The sequence below is a fragment of the Lycorma delicatula genome, chromosome 1 (genome assembly GCF_047948215.1).
Source record: "Lycorma delicatula isolate Av1 chromosome 1, ASM4794821v1, whole genome shotgun sequence".
NCBI lineage: Eukaryota > Metazoa > Arthropoda > Insecta > Hemiptera > Fulgoridae > Lycorma > Lycorma delicatula.
Window position 1 is genome coordinate 121,253,960 of NC_134455.1, and position 22,588 is coordinate 121,276,547.

General features: G+C 28.8%; 1 protein-coding gene across 3 annotated transcripts in view; it reads right to left on the minus strand.

Annotated features, from left to right (window-relative positions):
- Nucleotides 1-22,588, minus strand: part of MED14 (mediator complex subunit 14) — a 130,384-nt gene that overhangs the window by 85,913 nt on the left and 21,883 nt on the right. For all 3 annotated transcript variants that reach the window (XM_075360179.1, XM_075360170.1, XM_075360159.1), the window contains exons 5-9: nucleotides 17,102-17,227; nucleotides 13,380-13,512; nucleotides 10,074-10,210; nucleotides 8,940-9,043; nucleotides 2,516-2,633 (exon numbers count right to left, since the gene is read on the minus strand). In XM_075360179.1, the coding sequence (XP_075216294.1) occupies nucleotides 2,516-2,633; nucleotides 8,940-9,043; nucleotides 10,074-10,210; nucleotides 13,380-13,512; nucleotides 17,102-17,227 (618 nt within the window). The remainder of the gene's footprint in view (nucleotides 1-2,515; nucleotides 2,634-8,939; nucleotides 9,044-10,073; nucleotides 10,211-13,379; nucleotides 13,513-17,101; nucleotides 17,228-22,588) is intronic.

Here is a 22,588-nt window from a genome sequence, read left to right on the forward strand (position 1 = left end):
ATAAAAGAAAAATTGTTGCTTATTTTTCCAAAGAACTGTCTTTGGAAAACTGCATAATTCTAGTCTTTACGCTGTTTAGGAAATGAGAGAATCAATGATGAGTGAATTGGCAACAGCTTCCTTATTTAAATGGATAAATCCACATGGACTACTTTTTGGACCTCCCGCCCTTAAGAGTGGATGAAAAATATCTTTGTAGTAGTTGCTTTCTACCTAAGGGGAAGATAAATAACTGTCAGTTTTCTAGTTTCAAATTCTCTGGTTTCAGCTTCCCTTTTACATCCCTATTTAATTTATTTTCTAAGAGATACTTAATAAAAAATAATTTTTATTTCTTTTTCTTTAGATCTTCTTCAGTAAAGAAGAAAATTTTTCAAACTTCCAGTTTTTCAGGAAACAGGAGAGTTACTGATTAGTTAGTAAAAGCATTTTTCTTAGTGGGTAAATTATCAATATTATTAGAATACATATTATCCTTACTATTACGAAAAGATACATAATTTGATTGTTTGTTTAAAGAAAACTTACAACTACTGAACTAACAGAAAAATGCTTCACTGTGTAAAATGCTTATGTTTTGAATATTGAGTAAATTATGTTACCTTTCACCTGTCTATCCTGTACTAACCTGTTCCACTTGGGAAGCCCTTCATAATTTGATTAATAATACAGAAACAATATGGCTGATGAGAAAACTGCTAATAACAATCATAAAATTTTGGAATAAATTTTTTGGTCTAACATCAATTGTTCCAGGATTTTTCATTGTCTGAATTCCCATAGCCATAAAATTAAATTTCCATAGGGAAATTTCTATTATTACAATATTAGAACCTATTTTTTTCAAAGCATGTTTTTGTCTTCATGAACAAGTAAAAACTTAATGAAGTCCAAAATATTTAGGATCGCTCGATCCCCAGATTCTTCAGTATCAATTAAAACAAATAATATTTGCAATATTCAGACTGCTCTAAAAAAAAAGTTCCTTCTGGGTCTACAGACCAAAACCTGAATGTTATCAAACAGATCAAACATTCTGCAATTCACAAGGTCTAGTTCTACTACCTCATTTAATTAATATAAATTAAAATACTGGAATAGGAATACTCAAACTATTCCTTTTGAAAAAGTAAGATGGCTGTTCAATAATTAGAGAGAAATGGCAACAACAGTGGAAAAAACAATTAATATAATAAAGTGAATCTGTTTGATATTCAAGTTGGCCCCTTCATGTAGAAAAAACAGTTCAAAAGAATTTCTATTATTTATCTCAAAACGTCAAAACCAACTATTTTGTATCTATCAAAATCTCAGCTCCGCTATCAACATATACCATGGGAAACAGCGTGTTCTAATAAGATTTTTATTTTCTGAAGGCTGAAATTCTACAGAGAATAGTATTAAAATACATGTAAATTTTAATCACCCATGGTAATAAAAAATGAATACATATAAAAACCTGATTTTTAGAACTATACATTATACAATAAATAATGAAAATAGACTCAAAAAAAGAAATAGCAGTATTCAGTGATTTTGATGATAAATTATAAAAAACAAGAGTATAAAGTACCATGATAATTTTACAAAATTACAACAAAATAACACAGAGATTAGTAATAGTTTTTTCTTAGAATACAATTACACAAATAAAATATTAGAAAAAATTACTAATGTATATGATAAAAATAAATATAAATAATCATACAAACCAAATAAGCACATAAAATATTTAAGGAATAATAATAATAATAATAAAGATGATGGAAAAGACTTAAGGGGAGTACATAAAATAAAATGTAATAATATGTTAATTGGTAAAAGTAACAGATCTTTTAAAAAAAGTTTACAGAACATTAGAATTCTTACATAAATAGAAAAAGGTGTGTATAATATGGCCAACCATTTGTTGCAATTAAGCATAGTATTAGCGAGTGAAAAACAGACTTAATATTTTTTTTTAAAACAATAAAAAAATGAATATACTTGAAAAATATTATATTTTTAAATTTAAACAAAAGTATGAAATAATAAACCAACAGAACATATTTGAAGATGATATTTTAATTAGACATAATGGGTTGTAGGAGTTGGCAACATTGATTACGAACATAGATATGAGCATTTTAAATTGACATCATTCCAGTAATGGGAGTGAGTTGTGTTATTATAAATTTTGTGGTTATTAGTGTTTATGTTTTCTAAATTTTTAAATTTTTATTATTTTTTTTATCTGTTTGATGTAATTATAGAAAAGTGTATTGAAGGATAATGCAGGATCCCTTGAAGAAATTCAACTATTAGTATTAGTTCTCTTTTTTAGGTTTTTCTGTTACTGTGTTTTGGTGGTTAAGTTGTTATTTTTTTAAATATATATGTACATTTATATAAATAAACCTTGTATGCACAGTAATAATTAGCATAGAACTGTTATAATCTACCTCTTGATTCCAATAACTTTAAAAAAAAAAGATTGAACGTATCTTGTAATTACAAAAACAAAAACAAGGCTTACTTTGTTTCCAAGTGTTGGAACATGCTGGACAGTAAGAGGTCTAGCAGGATCATGTGTGTCAACCAAAACGGTGAGTCTGTATCCAAGTTCTGAGCGAGGATCTTTTGAAGTAAGCTCTCTATAATAAAACAATTATAAATTAGTTATTTTCTTAAAATAACAATCATTTAAAAATAATAATATCATTTTAGTTTACAACAGTTACATGAGTACTTTAATACAATATTGCATATAACAAGTTATGTAAAAATTATGTATAAATGTTTATTATACAAATAAATTGAATTAAAAAATTATAGTTCCCTCATATAACATACACCAACTTTCTAGCTCATATAAGAAAGATGTTTAAAAAAAAGTAGCAGAAAATTAACTTTCCAGTTAGTAAATTCTGATAAATCAGAATCACACACCTGTAAACACAACATGAACCCAAGCCTATTAAGATAAAAAAACTTTTTTTCACATTATAAGCAAGAAGCCGCAAAATTCCGGTTACTATCAGGTCAGTCCCTGATTTAGCTACAGAATTTATTCTATAAGAGTTTAGGTTGAACTTTACAAAAGTAGAATGTGAAAAAACTTATTAACAAGGAGGACACTTCTTAATTTAAGTTTGCTGTCAAGTTTCAGAGAAATTTGGAAAATTTTGAGAAAAATGAATGATTATATACTTTATTTTGTACAATCATAATGAAATTAAAAAAAAAAAAACTGAGTAAATAGATATACTTAATCATTACCATTTAATTACAAAATTTAAATGTTTTAAATCTAAAAAATAAATTGAACTAGTTTTAAAACATTCAAATGTTTATACAAAATAAAAAAAGTTATAGATAAAAGATTATGTGATGTTTATATAATATAAAGTGACGTGTAAAAGGAAAAGAATAGAATTTAGGTTTGAATCCCAGTCAGGCTTGGCTTTTTCAAACAGTAAGTAATTAATATAACATTATGAAACTATGACTGGAGGTTAGCCTTTTGTTTCTAAAGAAAATAAATAAATAAGGGAAGTTATGTTTTAAAATTTAAGGTCATTCTTACACTAAATTTCCACAAAAAGATTTTTCCAGAGGGGACATGTGACTGGCTGATTTAAAGTTCACCGTATCTCTATACTTCTAGAGAACAGAAAATTTCAGTGTTTTAAGCTTAATTTACGCTTTCAACTGGAATTGTTATAAACAATTGATTTTGTATGCATATATATATATATATATTTTTTTTTTTTACTGAAATGAATCTTTTTAAGATTAATATTATTCCTCTTACTGTTAACAATATTCCCATTCCCTTACTGTTAAATTATATTTTAACAGTCTTATATAAAACTACAACAGATAATAGAACTCATGTAATAAATTAATACAGTAATGTAACAAACATTATACCATGTACATAGTTTATTTTAGAATTTTAAAATGCAATTTAATTAAATAAATAACTCAATCATGACAGGATGTGGAATTCTGCAAAAGTACTTTCATGATACATTTAAGGTAAGATCTTATCTCAGTATTCTGTATTCTGAAAAACATGACTGTAATTTAGAATTTAAAAAAAAATTATAAGATGTATACTGTGTTTATTTCATTGTAAAACTGTTGTTAAAAATTTTATACTGTTTAAAAAGTATTGCTTATCTGATAACTAATATTTATTATTACTGAACTTTTTTACTATGTTTTATAAATAGTGTTTTGATAGTATCTACTAATTATTTATTATAACATCTGAATTTATTTAACAATTTAATTTTAGAATATTTTAAGTAAAGTTTCTGGGGCATTTTCTTGTTTTCCTACTTATTTTAATAATAACAATGGTCAACAACTATTTTCAGTACTTGCTGTATGTTGTGTATTTTTGGGAACTGATTTCAAATATGAAGTCAGAATTTTCTATTGACTTCAGATTTTTTGCAATTGCTCTCCCTATTTTCAAGCAAGTATATGTGCACGAACAATGTAAATACAGTATATTATTTATAACAGCAGTTAAGTTGCTAAATAAACTATAATTTATTTGATCTGAAAATAGTCATGAAAAATAAGTATCATTATTATTTACAGATTAAAACGATTACAAATGATATATTTATGATTAATAAAAAACTTTTTTCTAAATGTAATTATGTCACCCATTAATCACATGTGTTAGTCACACATTGTTCAGCATATATGAATTTATTTTTGGTGACAGAGCTGGTAATATTGTAAACAATAAACAATGTATCATGCCGGCTAAAAAATTTCAACATAAGTCAACTATGAGTTCTCGTGTGTGTAATACTTAGTGGTGCAGCTACTTTCCTACCAATTTGTGATTTTTTTTTTCCATGTAAAGTAAGTGTATATAGTTCATTAATGTTTGTATTAAGTGTTTAAAGTTTTGCAATACTTGTTTGTGAGTTTATTGCAGTAAACATTTTAATAAAAATGCTGTGTAATTGCACTAACCATCCAGACAGTTTCTGCTACATTTGTGGTGAAGTAACATTAAAGTCTCAGAGAAGAAATATAAGTCTACTGATAAAAAAAATGTATAAACTATATTTTGGATATTAAGTAGGTGATCAGGACAGATCCTGGACTCTAATATTTGCTGTAATTCATCTGTAATGCTGCTGACTGGTTGTTTAAATGGATCTTGTCACATGACATTAGCAATTTCAATGATATGAAGAAAACCAAAGGATAACTTTACAGACTGCTTTTATTGTATAACAAAAATATCAGGAATAACAGCTAAGACTAGACATATTGTTAAATATTCTGATATTCCCTGAGCTATAATACCAGTGCCTCACAGTCCACAGTTCAATTCCAGGACCACCAAAAACATGGGAATTAGATGAGATGAAGCTGTTGATGTTGAAGGTAGTGCAGATTTATTAGATGATGAACAAAGCAGACACCCTAATTTTTTAGAAAATACAAATACTGAATTACAACTAATCAGTCAGAATTAATGATCTCATTTGTAATCTAAATTTATCTAACAATCAAGCAGACATTCTTGTATCATGACTGAAAGGATGGAAACTTTAGCAACACTGTATTAAATAAATGTTTTCCGCAACAGGCAATGTGAATTTGAATATTTCTCCTTCCGGTATGAGGACTTTGTTTACTGTCATGATATGGAATCTTTACTAGATGCTTTGGGACATATGCATCATCCTGATAAATGGTGAATTTTATAGATTCCTCAAAGTATAGTGTAAAAGCAATCCTTACTCACGTTGAAAATAATAATCACCAATATGCTAAGAATGACCAAAACGAGAAGCACTGACAGTAGCAGAAAACAATGCTGTGAGCCCAGCACTAGTAAAACCCACTACTAGGAAAGAAAGAACCCAAGAATGCTACCTGACTACTGCTGGAATCTCAAGAATTAAATATGTAAAGCAAACTACACTGTTGAATCCAAAGCAACCAGATTTTAGACATGTAGAAATTCCACATATAATATTGTTGTACTACTGCCACAGTGTTTTTTCATTACAGCAAAAATAGTAATTACACAAAAACTATATCAGATAGAAAGAAACCACCTACATACGTGAAATCAGCATTGAAAGTACTGTAAGATTTAGCTATTAATATTCCTGTAGCAAACAAAAAACAAAATTTTATTGTCTAGTGTAATTAAGCTTTTCTATGTTATGTATAAAATTGCTTAAACTTAAAAAAACAAAAATTAAAAAGTAACTAAAACTCTAAATACACAGAAAAATCTTTCTGTAAATATCGTGTCACTCTTTTACCAGTGATATTATTACAACAGTAGAATAGGTTCAAAAGGAATGTTTAAATGATTTGGATTATATTGTAGATACAATTTACCTTCAACTTGGACTGTTCAGATTGAGGTTTATCATTATTTTCTAATTTCAGTTGTTTGAGATTACAAAACAATACCTTATAACAGAATTATTTTTTTTTTAGAGCACTTTAAAGTAGATACAATCTAAGACTGATTATATTTATTTATTTTTTGTTTTGTTTTTGCATGAGAGTCATTCAATAATTAAAAATAAAAATGATTGCAGAAAAATTATTATTTTCAACTTATTCCTGTTTAACATTTAAAGACTTGTTCCATCTTTCTATGAGTTTTCTTATTCCAATAGTAAAGAGTTGTTCACTTTGGTGTACGAGGCATTTTTCACCCACTCACTGTTGCCAAATTCAGTGCCACACAAAATCTCATCAAGAGCCAAACAAAAAAGAAAACTGATGGTGTGAGATCAGCACTGTAAAGTGGATGACTCAATTCCCTCCTAACCCAACTTACAGTGTTTTTTTTAGCAGTATAGGGACAGATGTTATTATGCAGAAAAATTACGACTTTTAAGAGAGAACCAATCCTCCTTATTGCAGATTTCACTTTATTTTTAACATGTTAAAATAGTGCTCACTGTTGATTGTATTTTGTTCTTCCAAATAATCACAATAAATTAGGCTATTGTGGTCCAAAAACACTGTTAGCATCATTTTACTGGCTGATGCGTAGATTATGAATTTTTTTACAAGCAAATGACTTTGAATGTCTATTCCGTTCTTTTACGTTTGGTTTCTGGCTCAGAAATGATGAATCCAAGTTTCATCACAAGTTACTATGCAATCTGAAAACATATTACTTTCTACTAAAAACTGTAAGTTGCATACAAAAGCAAATTCAGCAATCTTTGTGAATTTTAAGTCAACTGTCTCCATAACCCATTTTAAACAAATTTTTCAATAATTTAGCTTTTTATGGGTGGTGTAATGGACTGTGCCAATACTGAAATAACAAATTTAAGCCATTTCCCAAATTTTTATGCATCTTTTCAGTCTTTTTTTTTCAGTAAACAATCCTTGAGCGATTTTCTTCACTGTTCTTCTGAAATTATAACACGTCATTCTTAATTTGTCAATCTAACTCCATTCACTGATGGTTAGTTTTATCCACTTTACTAGCCCCATTCTTAAATAAATATTCTTATATTTTCTTTGATAATGTCAATGCTACAACTTACTATAACCCTTAAAAAAGCATAATTTATTTTGTACATAATATAGCTTACCAATATATTATTTCTTTCCCTCAAGCGCTTAGGCTATTCTGCCATCTTCAGGAGGAATTATAATTTACGATAAAAATTATAAAATTTACATAATTAAATTATATACATAACAACTGACCGCCATTTTGTTAAAGTTCGTCAAAAGTTAAAGTTTTAAATCACAGTGTCTATGTCCATATTGTAATAGTATCACAATTGTTATGAGCTCTGTAAATTGAGGAATCAGTTTAGCCAACTTAATTATTATTGTCTATTATTTGCTTATATTAAATATCATCATCGAATTTAATTTGCTCATTTATTAATTTGTTATTATTTGTGTATATATGGAATTTTTCGAGATTAAAAGTGTTTAAAATTATCAGAGTAAACCATTACTTCCTTGAATTTATTTCGATCATAATTATGTTTAGTTTCCAAAATATGTTTATATTTTGTTTAAACTTATACAGTTTAAATTACATTTATAAAGTTTAAATTAAAATAATGTATTTTATTTATTCACATTTATTTAAAGTTGAATATTTTTGCAATGCTTGATGGATTTTTAAGAAAGAAATCAAAATTTCTGGAACAATTATATCTTCTGTTACTTCAGTAAATATTTTTTTAATAAATTTTTATTGATTTTTAGAAGGATTACTTTTTGAATTCTTATATGAGTGCTATTCATAAAAGTACAGATGACTCAGTCAACTAAAGAATGGTAACTCTGACTGAAACCAAATTTTGAGGAAATATATGTAAACGTTTTAAATTAGTACATAAAATTTTCTTTTCTTTTACATAATTTTTTTTTTCTTTTTACATACTTTTCTTTTTTTATTTATATTTTAATAGAATAAAGTTATTTGTAATTAACATAAATAACAGGCCTTCAGGCATGATGTATACATAGTTTGATTCATTACGGATGTGTTATGAAATAAAAACACTAAATTTAGGCCATTTTTAAACATACTTTTTTAAAAACAATGTGTAGTATTAAGGTTAACCACTGATAGTAAGGTTTCAATTTAATAATTTTTTTTAATAATCTTATTAGTAAAAAGTTTTAAATAGCAAGTGTAGAAAAATAATGATAATAATGCAAGAGACAAAAGAAGAGAAGCAAAGGTAGAAGAGCGAAATGACAGATAATTTAGAAATATGAAGAATGTAAAATGATTAAAAGACAAGCACAAAGTAGATGGATATGGCAATTTTTAAATCAACAACAGATAGTTTTGTCAGAAGACTTTACGAACTTTGTACAATGTAAAGACATTATTGAAGGAAATATTTAATACAATTTACTTGTGTTCATGAACATCATTACAACAGATACCTGCTACAGAAACTTACCTCCAATATGATATTGAAAGACACTTGCCAGGGGTATATTCATCAACATGAATGTGACCATCTAGTCTATCTCTGCAAAGCCTTAGCGTCTGAGAATATAATACCTGCAACAAATCAGCACTTATTAAATACTCTTGTATTGGATATTACTTTACCTCCAAATCATATAAAATAAACAAATTGTTTCACTTAAATAAAAAGAAAATGTGTAATAAAAAATTTTCAATCATATAAATATAATAACAATTACACCCATCACACAACATGAAAACACAGATAGATAAAAAATTTAATGCTGAAAATAAGTACTTAATCAATAATAACAAACTTTCAATAATTTTAAAATAATGAATAATGAAAGAACTACAAGTCAGTTTTCCCAATTATTATATAAAAATATATATATAAAATAATATAATCTATTAATATAACAGTTAATAGAAAAGTTAAATAAAAATTAATTTTTAAGCAAGCTACATCAAACCAAATCACTGAGCTAGATAAATGAGAATTACTTGACAATGAATAATAAATTTCACCTTTTATCAAAGATCAGCTTCATACGTGAATGAGATAGTTTTAGCTGATTATACATATAAACTATAATTCCTTTAGAATGTTTTATAAACTTATTTTGGTATTTCCAGCCTGACAAAAGCATTTCTGGTTTATTTCTGATGAGTTTTTACTCATTTCTCTGCAACAACTTGTTTGTTTTCTGAAGTGTACCTAGTACTAGGTCAACTAACTGCAGAGGAATATGTCAAATATTTTTAAATTTTATGTTCAAGTTACACAAACTGCTGACAGGTGGCAAGATTGGAATTCTTTATGAGTAGCAGAAATATCAATTTCCACCAACACTGAAGTATAAAATTCATTTCTTGTTTTGAGTACTTCAATACTATATTCTCAATATAGAATAAAACAAATGAATAACAACTAAATAGTAATTAATCAGCTGACTACTATAAACTGGAAAAAAAAATCCCAAATGTAAAGAATTCAAACCCGCTATAGGAGAGAAACCGGCTTTTACTTTACTATATACTATGAGATCAAATAAGAAATAATATTAACACAAATAAATTAACATAAATAATAAAGTTAGCTAATTTTAGAAAATTTACTTACCTCAAGTTGCAGAGACTGGCAAAAGAAATGCAAACAAGTATAAACTTCGGTAAGAGGGTTTGGGTTATCTACTAGTCTTGCCTGAACCACTTGATGAATATATTGTACTTGTAATGAGTGAACAAGGGCTTTACCATCTACAGAAAATATAAATAAAAGTTTTAATCTGACAAGAAATTCCACAGTTTATAAGATTTCAATAATAAGTTAAAATCAATTAACTTACACACTGAACTTTGTAAAACAAACAACAAAATCATACGTAAAAATGTTATATTAATAAATATAGTTGGGTTTAGACTTCAGAAGTAACAGTAAGCCTAATTTTCCTCATCGAAGAAAGAGTATTTAAAAAATTTAACAGGATCGCAAAATTTAACAATATAGCAGTATTAAAACTGGCCTTCAATATTATTTTATAATTTATAAAATAGGCATATAATTCATTCAAATATTTTTTTATGAAAAGTACAGAGGGATGATCTATAAAACAATGGTCTAATAAGTCATTAATATTTTCTGGTTTATAATTAAAGCATAAAACAAAATACAATGTTTTAAAGTGAAAATAAACTGTAAACAGAAGAATCTTGTGATAAAACTCAAAATATCTAACAAGATACAATCTTAGATGAGATGACCGATATACGTGCTGCATCTTATGCATTTAAATAACTGCTAGTGAGTATGATATATATGATTTGATAAAAGCAAAAAATCTTATTTGGGACATCAAATTTTGAATGACATATGATGATAGCAATAATGAAAAGCAGATGACAATCAGAAGAGTATTAAGTATCAGTTTTGTCTTGGCAGTATTAGGATGCTGCCAAGAGAAGTATGAGGAAATAACTCATTGGATGGAAAATTTTTAAGAAAACTGTTATGCAAGGTAATACCTTGTAAGATCGAGAAAACATAAATGATCAATATGAACAGCATTTTGCAAAAGCCAAACTAATGTTTATGGAAATATTGAATACTTCTTAGAAAGCTCAGAGGTTCTTAGACAATAATATTTTAGGTAAATTCTCAAGGATCCAGTTGAAACTAGTAATTATGCTATTATTCCTGACATATCATACACAAAGATGCTGAAGGATGTGATACTCAAGAGGTTTTTCAAAAGTCCGTTAAGAACTTAAGTGGGTAGGTTAATGTCAATAGACGAACAAACTGTGGTCACACATCATTGTTATGTATATCTCCAAACAAACATGTATAAAAAGTTAGTGGAAATCTATAATCTCCAGTTTTTATGTTACAATACTAATAAGGTTTATTATATTAATAAGTATTGTCATCTGTAAAGCAGTAAAGTAAAAATAATTTAGTGCTACTGATAACATCTAAGACATAAGACTTAGGACAAAATAAAGGAATAGCCCAACATTTTTTTTGGAAAGTGGTTTAAAAGATAAATTTACTTGAAATTAAAGTTTTAAAATAACAATAAACTAGAACAGGAAAGCTGAGAAATTTGCTTTAACAGCAAAAATAAAACAATGAATAATACCCTACAAAATGTGAGAATTTAAAATCTATAAAAAACATTTTTATTACTTTGTTTATTAATAACACATCACTTCTCTTTCTTAATGTTAAATAAAAAATAAACTGATTACTACTATAGTATGATGACAGTTATTGATTATTACCTAACAATAGACAAATAAATTCGGAAGCCATATAAATTAAAGCAGTGGGTGATGGTAGATATGCAGTCATATCATTTTTAAAGTCATATCAATTTTTTGATTCATTGATTCATAAAGAGGAGAACTCACATTGTTGGAGAAGGTACCCTTGTTTCCTACCTCCCAATAATTTAATATGAAAATGGTCATAACTTCTTGTACCTATTACTTTACTGAGATTAATCTTTTTAAGATTTATATTATTCCTCAGTATTTAGATTCTATTAAAGTACATAAACCACCTAGTACGGAATATTGATATAATATCATGATAATACTTTCACGTGATCCAACATTCTTAGCCATGACTAAATTCAATATTAGAAAAAATATTAAATATTAGTAACACAGATTATTGTTAATTTAAAAAATTTTAATTTAAAAAAAAAATTTTAAAACCCAAAATGAAATTAAAGAGGATAATTAAATATTAATTAGAAAGACTTAGAAACATTCAAAAGCTCTTTTGAAGAAACATATCTACTGCAGCACCTCCTGACAGCTTATAACTGTAAAATTAATCTAAGAACCTGCTCTGAGGTGACACCTATATAATATAAACAACTGCATCAAAATCAGCCCAACTGTTTTAGAGAAACACATCTACTGCAGCACCCCCTGATGGCCTATAACCGTAAATCATGTCTAAGAACCTGCTCAGAAGTGATACCTATGTTAAGTAATGCAAAAAACCATATCAAAATCGGTCCAGTAGTTTTTAAGAAAAAATGGTAAAACACATTTATACATTGCATGCACATACACACGAGCACTCACAATCTCTTATCCCAAACACATATATCGTCTCCATTATGTCACAGATAATAAAATGAATTCAATCATGACCAAGGGAGCAGGATCCCGTGAAAGTACTGTCCTGTTAAAATTATGGTAAGATATGTTTTATCTCAATATTCTTTACTAGGGAGGTTTATGTTAACAGAATTTAGAATATAATTTTTTATATACATTTCCATAGCTGTTTATATATATTCAACTTTACTAATATTACACAAAATATAGTTCATCAAAGCAATGGTATATAAAAACAGTTTTGAGGATGTATACAACAGCCATATGAAAGTACTGTCACCGAGAGACCAAAAAACCAATAAAAAAAAGGTTGATAATTAAAAAAAAAAAAAATAGTATACATTATAATTTGCAAACACATGAAGGAAAATATTTTTTCCCTTCAGTGACTACCTGGTTTCTGATGAAAAATAAAGTAATGTAAAAAGGCTTAGATGAAAAATGTTGAAAATGATCTAAATACTACATACAATATCTTCCTTAGAATATACTAAATTTCAGGTAAAATTTTGGCTGCTTCAGCTATTCTGACAAAATATCTGTAATTGTTCTTATATAATTGTACTGTTCTCAGTCTCCAAAAAATAAATAAATAAAAATAAAATTATTCAAATGCATTATAACAAAACTTTTTTCCAGAAAATAAAAATCATAAATTTCTTGTGTAGGAACAGATAATGAATCACTAAGAGTGTGTTAAAAAAACGTGTTTAAAAATATATTTTACAACTATAATCTTCAATATTTTCTTTTAAAACTAAAAGAACAATAAATAAAATCGACTTTTACTCACCTCCAGTTTCCTTGTCTTCCACTAATATATCAATGTCTAGAAGCCTCCAAGGTATGTTAGGTCCATCTCCCATTACTGTCAATGAAACTTCAAATTCATGCTCAACATGAAATGTCACCCTTCCAGCTTCAATCTATTAACATAACATTATAGCTTTTAACACAAACCATATGATAATACAAAAACATTCATTCACTTTTTAACGTATTTGAATTTCTGGTTTTGTTCAATTTCAATTTTCAAAATTATTTTGGATGAGCATGTTTTCAAATCACAAATTACTGATCGACAAAAATGAAACATTTCAATGCACTCACAAAATCTGCACACAATTCTTACGAGATAAAAATTCAAACTCTACGGCTAAAAACGTAGTATAGGTTTTAGCTGCAACTATTGGCAATTCATAAAATTTCCTCTGAAACAAATATATAAAAATTCTATTCTTCCCCCTTATTTGCATAAAAACAGATGTAGGTTAAGAATTCAAAACAAAGGATTTAACTTTCACTAGGTTGAAAGAGTAGATATTTTCCTTTATTTTTCACAGGTACTAAGACAGTACAATCAATCACAGTGCCCTCCTCTTTTGTACACTTCCACAAAGGGATTCCCTAATTAAGCACTTCAATATTCTTAAATACTGAAATACTTCAATTCTGCTATTACGGCAAGTTGAAGTGACAGACCTTTTCTATACCTTATTTTGCCCACCGATTTATAACTCATAAACATATCATAATGTAATTTCCTTTATTCACTGCAATTGAAGAACAATGATTTTATTTTGATTTTCATTAATGGCTATTTGGTGCAAACATTTTCACACACACATACACACACGCACGTGCGCGCTCACTCACAACATGAGTCAAAATGTTAATGCTATTAATATAGATCTAAAAAAATTATAAAATATAGTAAGTAAATTGCCATTCAAAAAACTCCTGACGATGGTATTAGTGGACAGATTCACAGGCAGAATTTTATCTGATAATTTAGACACACGAAGGTGGCAACAAAATTTAAACCCAAGCTATCTTCAAATGACAAAAAAACCCTTTGCACTTACATTTTATAAGACATATTGGATTAAGTTAACAACAATTTTGATGTTCTGAGGACTAATGATGAAAGGTGGGTGTACAGCACAATCAGAAATACAAAGATTTTCTGTGCCAAAGAAAATAAGGTGAAAAGGAGAATCAAAATAGTATAGTTTCTATTATTAAACTGTGTAATAACCTCAGGATATTGTTCATCAGAAAAGTTACATTTGTAGAAATTGTACAAACTGAAAACAATCATTAATCCCACTACCCATTACTAGAAACTTGACTGAAACATAAAATTTTCCTGGTACATTAAAATACCTTTAATCTACATATATTAGGTTTTCTAATATTCCTAAATTTAAAAATTTTGCTTAAGAGCCATATGTTGAGAGCTAAGAGAACATTCTGAAAAAATGATGACACAGCTATATGAATCAATACTTCAGCAAATTTTAAACAATTGGAAAAGCAAAGAATTAAGTGAATTGTCACAAGGATTTTACAATTAAGTATTAAGAGCCATGTGATACATTTTAATGTATCAACCTAAGGTCAAATTTTTTTAACATCCCTTGCAGCCAAGTTTTAAAACTTGTTAACTTACAAAGTTCACTTACTTCTTTCTGATTTGATGAATTAATTTTTACAATAAAATAAACAAAGTTCACTTACTTCTTTCTGATTTGATGAATTAATTTTTACAATAAAATAATTACTGTCCAGTGATAAAAAAAAACTAAGTTAATTCTTTATTTTGGATTTCAAGAGCTTTTTAACATCGACTTCTCATGTAGGCAAAACTTGACAAAAAAGTCAAGCTTGTTAAATGTAATTTGCAACTATGCAAAAATTTTTAGTTTTTTTTTTTTTTCAGTATCTTGTTCTATATTAAAAATGTAGTCTCTAAAAAACATTAGCAACATTATTTCTTGTAGACATATTAAGGAAGTGTACAACATCTATTCACAGATAAAGAACTCGGTCATGGTACATCAATGAAACTAAGATTATATACAAGATGATTCAAAGAAACGGGAAATTTAAAAAATTAAATAACGTTAATAAAAAAATTTTATTTAGAAAATGAATTTTATTTCATGTAATTGTACAAATGTTGTCATTTTAGGATACATACATTTTAGTTTATTTTTTAAAGATGACATCTTGCAGGTGACCTCCTCTTCTACGTAAACACTCACAAAGTCTCTTCGTTAAATTGTTCATGGTTTGACGTAACATCCCAACTGGAATTTCCGCAATTGCTTCACAGATCTTTGCCTTCAGTTCTTCCATTGTAGCAGGTCTACTGTGGAACACTTTGCTTTTAAGGTGACCCCACAAAAAGTAATCGCAAGCTGAGAGATCAGGCGATCTGGGTGGCCATCTAATGTCACCATTTCATGAAATGACACGTTGTCCAAACAATTGGCATACAGCTGCCAACGATGTTCGTGCAGTATGTGACGTTGCTCCGTCTTGTTGAAACCAGGCTGTGTTAATAATTAGTGGAAATCTCTTTTGTTGTTCCACAACAAAGGTTTCAAGCATGGCTACGTAACAAGCCGACGTCACTGTAATCGCAAGACCGTTGTCATCCTCAAAAAAATAAGGGCCTATAACACCGTAAGATGACATAGCACACCACACGGTCACTTTCTGGCTATGCAACGGATGCTGGTGTAGCTGCGTAGGATTTTCTTGTGCCCAGTATCTGAAATTTTGCTTGTTAACAAATCCACTGAGGTGGAAATGCGTTTCGTCTGACATCTACAATTCTTGAACAAACTCTTCGTTATCATTTACCTTCTGAAGCATTACATTACAGAATTTTGCTCGCACAAATGCATCGTTCGGTTTCAGTTCCTGGACGATCTGCAACTTGTATGGATGGAATTGCAAGTCCTTCACTAACATTCTTCGAACACTTGAACTATGCAATTGTAAAGATGCTGAGAGACAAAGGATTGACCGATGTGGACTTCGTGTGACAGCATCTTGTAAAGCTTGAACATTCTGTGGTGTACGGACAGTTTGCTCACGGCCTGGAGGTTTCTTTTTCATTGCCGAATCAGTTTCCTCAAAATTAGATATCCATGTTTTAATTGCATGTGCTGATTGAACACGGTCATACCGTCCCAGATTAAAATGACGGCGAAATTCTTTTTGCGCTCCCTCTACACTGTCATTGTTTTTGTAAAACGCTTTGATAGCAAATGCACGTTGCGCACCACTCCAAGGATCCATGACAACTAAATGGCAGGTTAAGTTAGAGAGGCTGGCGCCACTTATCAAGTGGTACCAATTGCCCACGGCTACCAACATAACTTTCAAAATTTCCCGTTTCTTTGAATCACCCTGTATAAAACAGTAGTTCTCTATTTAGTGCCTGTATGTCTATTAATCTCTACTTATTGTTCAGCATCATTATTGACTTGTACACCAGTGTCCTGTGACCATGGAATGAACTAATATTATAAATGCTTTCTAACAATCAATAGAAGTGATGAATTAACATTAACCAGTTCATAACTGGAATACAAATAATTTTAAAAAAGTTACTATTATGTATGATTTATTCCAATAACTTATAAATCAGGTTAACATGAATGACTAACTCAATGAATGTCAGATAATATGTTGAGTTAAAATAAAAATAAATAATCAAACCTTAAGATTTCTCATCTGTGGAAGAAGATTTCCAGTGACCAACCGGTGTTGGATAACTTGATTAAGACGAGCCAAAGTAGCTCTCCTTTCACTTGCTGTAATGGGATCAGCAGGCACAATTCGATCCTGCAGTAAAACAATAATAGAGTATCCAATACAATGTCAGTTTAAAAATACAATAAAATAAAAAATCTACAATCTACTTTTTTTTCTTAAGAAAACTCAACAACCAATCAAAACTGAACTTACAAACTTTTCAGAACAATCCATTATAAATACATAAGAAAATTGAATCTACACCATTTTAAGCACTAGGTAGAAAGGACAATAAAACTTCAAAAACTGTAATATTACTTAAATTTCAAGTAAAATTTTTATTCTGATCTGATCATGTTAAATAAAATTAATACTGTAGATACAAGACTATAGCTGAGATATCAATTCAAACAAAATGAGACTGACCTAATAATCAATGGATTAAATATAATCCTACTTGCAAAATCACATTAAAGCCTAATCACCTATAGTGCCAGTAATGATAGTAAAAAATTCATACAATGAACTGAAAATGCCTAAGAAAATGTCTTCAGGTTAATGCTGGTACAAAAAAAATGAATTATAACAATGTTATTTAAACCTGTGAAAAATAATAATCTGAATCACAGTAGCAAAACGAGTCTTAATAGTGAGTACAATAATGGATGTATGAGGGTTGTTCAACAAGTCCTTAGAAAATTCAAAAGATGGCGCTCATAGTATCTAAAACGATTTGCTTTTAGTAAGCGTAATTTGCCTCTAGAGTGCAGATAAAGTTTCAGCTGTATCCATCATGTGGTTTCATTTTCATAGTCGATTGAAGCAACAAGCTATTGTTTATTTAGAAAAACGGAAAATAGTGAGTTTCGAGTAGTGGTTAAACACTTACATTTAAAAGGCTTAACACTGAAAGAGATCAAAGCTGAGTTGGATGAAGTTCATGGCACATCTGCTCTTGTGTTTGTAACTGTTTACAATTCGGTAATTGAGTTTAAACGTGGCCGTACATCCACAAAAGATGTACTTCATTCAGGAGGTTCAGTGGAAGTGACCACCCCTGAAATGACTGACAAATTCATGATATGGTTTTGAGCTATTGACGAATCAAAGTGCGTGAAATAGTTGAGGACACAGGCATATCGCAAGGTACAGTATTATCAATTTTGCACAAAAAATTGGGTATGAAAAAAATTTTGGCAAGATGGGTGCTGTGTTTGCTCTCAGAGGAGAATACAAGCAATCATGTGTTCAACACTGAGGCTGTTTTTGTGCTTTTTGTCACAATCCTTACAAGTTTCTGCAATGATACATAACTGTGAATGAAATATGGATACTCTTCAGAGACAAAGGAAGTCAAAACTATGGGTTTTTGAAGGCGAAGACAATGAAATCAGCCATCAAGGTGATGGCTAAAGTTTTTGGGATGCACACAGTATCATCTATATTGACTATTTGGAAAAATTACAAACAATAACGTATTATGCATCGTTACTGCACCACCTGAGTGAAGAAATCATGAAAAATTCCTCATCTGAAAAAGAAAAAAGATCCTCTTTCATCAAGACAATACATGGGTGCACACCTGCAAACTATTATGGAAATAAAGTTTAAATTACTTCCACCGTATTCACTGGATTTGGCCCCAAGTGATTTTTTTTTATTTCCAAACTTGAAAAAATGGCTCGGCAGGCAATAGTTCACGTCGAACAAGGAGAACATCACCTAAACAGATGCTTATTTTGAGGACCTTCCAAAATCCTGCTTTGTGAATGGCTTAAAAAAGTTGGAGAAATGCTTGGAAAAGTGTATATAGTAAAAAGGGGATTATCTTGAAAAATAAAAAAAAATCTACACAAAATAATTTGTTTTTCTATCTTTTTCTAAGGACTTATTAAACAACCCTCGTAATTTACTATGTAAAAACAAAGATACTTGTTGATAAAATAAACAGGACATATAAATTTTTTTTATGTAAATCAAGAGGCATTTGTATTATAAATTCAAAATACATAAAAATCTAAACAGTATAATTCAAAAACATTTCTGGCATTCCAGTATTAATGTAAAACTTTCACTTCACTCTTGTTAGTGAAACAATAATTTTATACTATTTACTATCCTACACTCCTTATCACGTTTCTAAAAAAAGAGAAACATCAGTGTTTAAGAATTATTTTTGTTTCAAAAGCCCTAACGACTACTTCTAAATATTTAACCATTTTGTAAGTAAGTGTTTATAGAATTCATATTCCATGAATTTTTATACTTATCTTAACTGATTTATTTTCACTGATGTTACATTTTTTTAATTGATTTTCTTAACAATTGTATTCTAATTTAGTTTACTATATTATATAATAATAATTTAATAATAGTTTATTATATATTATATTATTATGTAAACATAATGGAATGTACCATACAGTAAACTAGTCCCTGGTAAAATAATAATAAATTGGTCAAATAAAGCATGCTCCCAAGCAATTATATCAACTTGCTTTACATTAAACGTTTTATAATTTAACTTCATAACCATTTACCTACATAATTTAATATTAAAACAATTTACAATTATTCTAATATTAATTATTGCTATTAAAATTCTTATCAACAATAATTTATAACGATCTTCAATACATATATACTATCTAATTATTAGATATTACTATCTAATATATATATATATATACACAAAGATAGTAAAATACAGTCCAATATATATATAGATAACACTGGCAGATAAGATATTGGTTGTATAAATAAAAATGGTGGCAGACAATATCATACCTTGAGAGTAGACTTATACCAACAATTCAGAATCCCAGGATAATAGTTTATAAAATCATCAGTTAATTTTTTCCTGTTTCTTACATTTAACATAACAACAGTACTAATCCGGCAATAGGCAATGCAACTTTCAGCAGGAGATGATCAAAAGTAGACACTAAATCAAGAACTTCTAGATCACTAATAAAATTAAACAAAAGATATGGTACGGAAGAACAGACCAAATTAAATCGATCATTGATGTTCCCAACAATGGCAGACAAATAAATTGTGCAGAACTGTCACTATCAGTTCCTATATATATTAAGAAAAATATATGACTATTCTTCCATAAACCTCAACAAGCTTGAGACCTTTGAAGTAATTATGAGTATTCAATAAATTCATTTTAACATTGACCAAGTAAGCTACCTCATAGCGTCAGGAGTCGGTTGGTGGGAGGGTGAGGGACAGTCTTCAGTGGAGTCGCTGTCCACCTGCTTGCGCAGGTGGGTGGCAGTGATGAAACTGTGAAACTCCTAAACCTCCCTGCCTTGTCACCCTGGTATTGTGATATACTTAATTACAAAACCAACCCCAGCCCAGATGGAGAGGAACAGTGAAACCGGAGTTTTAGTTAATAGGATCCAGGTACACATAGACTCTATAACAATATCTAGCTAAACGCATGCGAGTTCAACACTACCCCACCTTGTGGGGGGGTACGTAAATGGTATTTCTCCACAACATAGATAACAAAAAAAAAGTAAGCTAACTCAAAAATTGACTGAACAACTCTGGTATTACCCCAATAGCAGTTAAACAATGACCAAATTTGTTTTTTATGTCTTCTTGCCCACTAAGCTTTCTAAAACTATATTTTTATCCAACGTTGGTTTGATAAAACCACAACACTAAACCAATAATCAGAGGCAGTTAAGCATTTTTAATAAAAATTAAAATCCATTCTGATACAACAGTTACAACAATATTTCAAAAATAGTTTTACAAATTATTATTAATCCCTCACTAGCCTGAACTTTATTCTTTTGCTTTAGAGCACCTGGAAAAATAATAGTAACAATCATCAAGATGATAAAATCTTGATTGGGGCAATGAACCATTTTTTAGACAAATACAAAACATAAAAAGTGGTTTATGTAAAGAAATCAATTGTTAGTGCCTTGTATATCCCACTATAATACATTTTAACAATCAACATTACTAAAACCAGAATCACCAGAATCTGTATATGATGAAAAACCCAAATTAATTTAATTAGTACACCTGGGATTTTTTATAGTGACAATTCAAAACTTGAGTGTAACTTCTTTCTTTCACTGTGTAATTCATCGCTGTCAATAGTTTTTACAGTATCTACATCTTTTATTCATTTATCTTCTGGCAAGTTACAAATATGTTCTTCTTTCCCTAACCTTTAAGTCAGACAGCTGACCCCCCAGTTTTTAACTGAATTTATTTTTTCCCTAAATTTCTACTCTGGTTAGAATCTTTATGAATTCCTCATTAATATTTGTAACAGTATCTTTAACTTCAAGATATAAATTATTTAGAAGTATCAAAAAACTGTTTCAAACTATCAAATTCCTTCAAAGTACAAAAATTTTCTATGAAGTAAAATTTGGCCAATATTTCTACTAAAATGAGATTGGGTGAAGTTTTTACCTTTCAGAAGTTCAAAAAGATTCACTTGACATACAAATTACAAAAAAGTCACATAATTTTATCGATTCCTATTTAAATGTAATAATCAGTTTCTTTTATTGTCATCATTTATTCAATTAGAATTAATAGGTATGGTAAAAAGGAAGAAATGGGACTGCAACAAAAATGCTATAATGGGTTTCACCTTCATTAAAACAACAGGCTCATGATAAGAAAAGTTATTATTACTGGAATGAGCATAATATAGACATAATAAAAAAAACTCAAAAATAAATTGTGATAATTACAAAAAAAAAAAAAAAAAAAAAAACTAATTCAGTTGTACTTTATTTGTTATATTCTACAGGTAAATAATTACACTGACACATAATTTCTGTTTCCTAATGTGCGATACATGATTTTAATCTGTTTTTTGATGTTGAAAACGAATATGAACTCATAATATTTCTATCACTCACCTTTTAAATTTTAATTAAAGGATTTTTTTTCAATGTATAGTTAGCAAGCTCCTATATTGTATTTTGTTAGCTCATTTTTTATTAATTTTGTTAACATAATTTGTAAACTACAAATAAACAGTACTACACAAAGAATTAAATCATATTATACATCTAATACTGAAGAGTGAACCTTCATGAACAAGATTAATCACGTCTGTGTAGGTCAAAACATGTAGTTGAAAACACAGCTGTGTTGTTTGAATTAAGCACTGGATTAGGAATGAATTAATATTGTTCAGTCTTACTGCTGTCTTAAGTTTGTTAACAGTGCAGTGTCATAATGCCTCAAAATTGTCTAAATGATGTGGATGCCATTTGTTACATATGTAGTGAATTTACCGTAAAATCAAATAGAAAAAACATTTCACCGTTAATTGAAAAAACATATTATTTGTACTTTCAGTGTAAAATTGGTGATCAGAATAAGACAGGGGCTCATCATATGCACTAATTGTTTTGAATATTTAAGAGGATGGCTGAAAGGTACATTGAAGGCTTT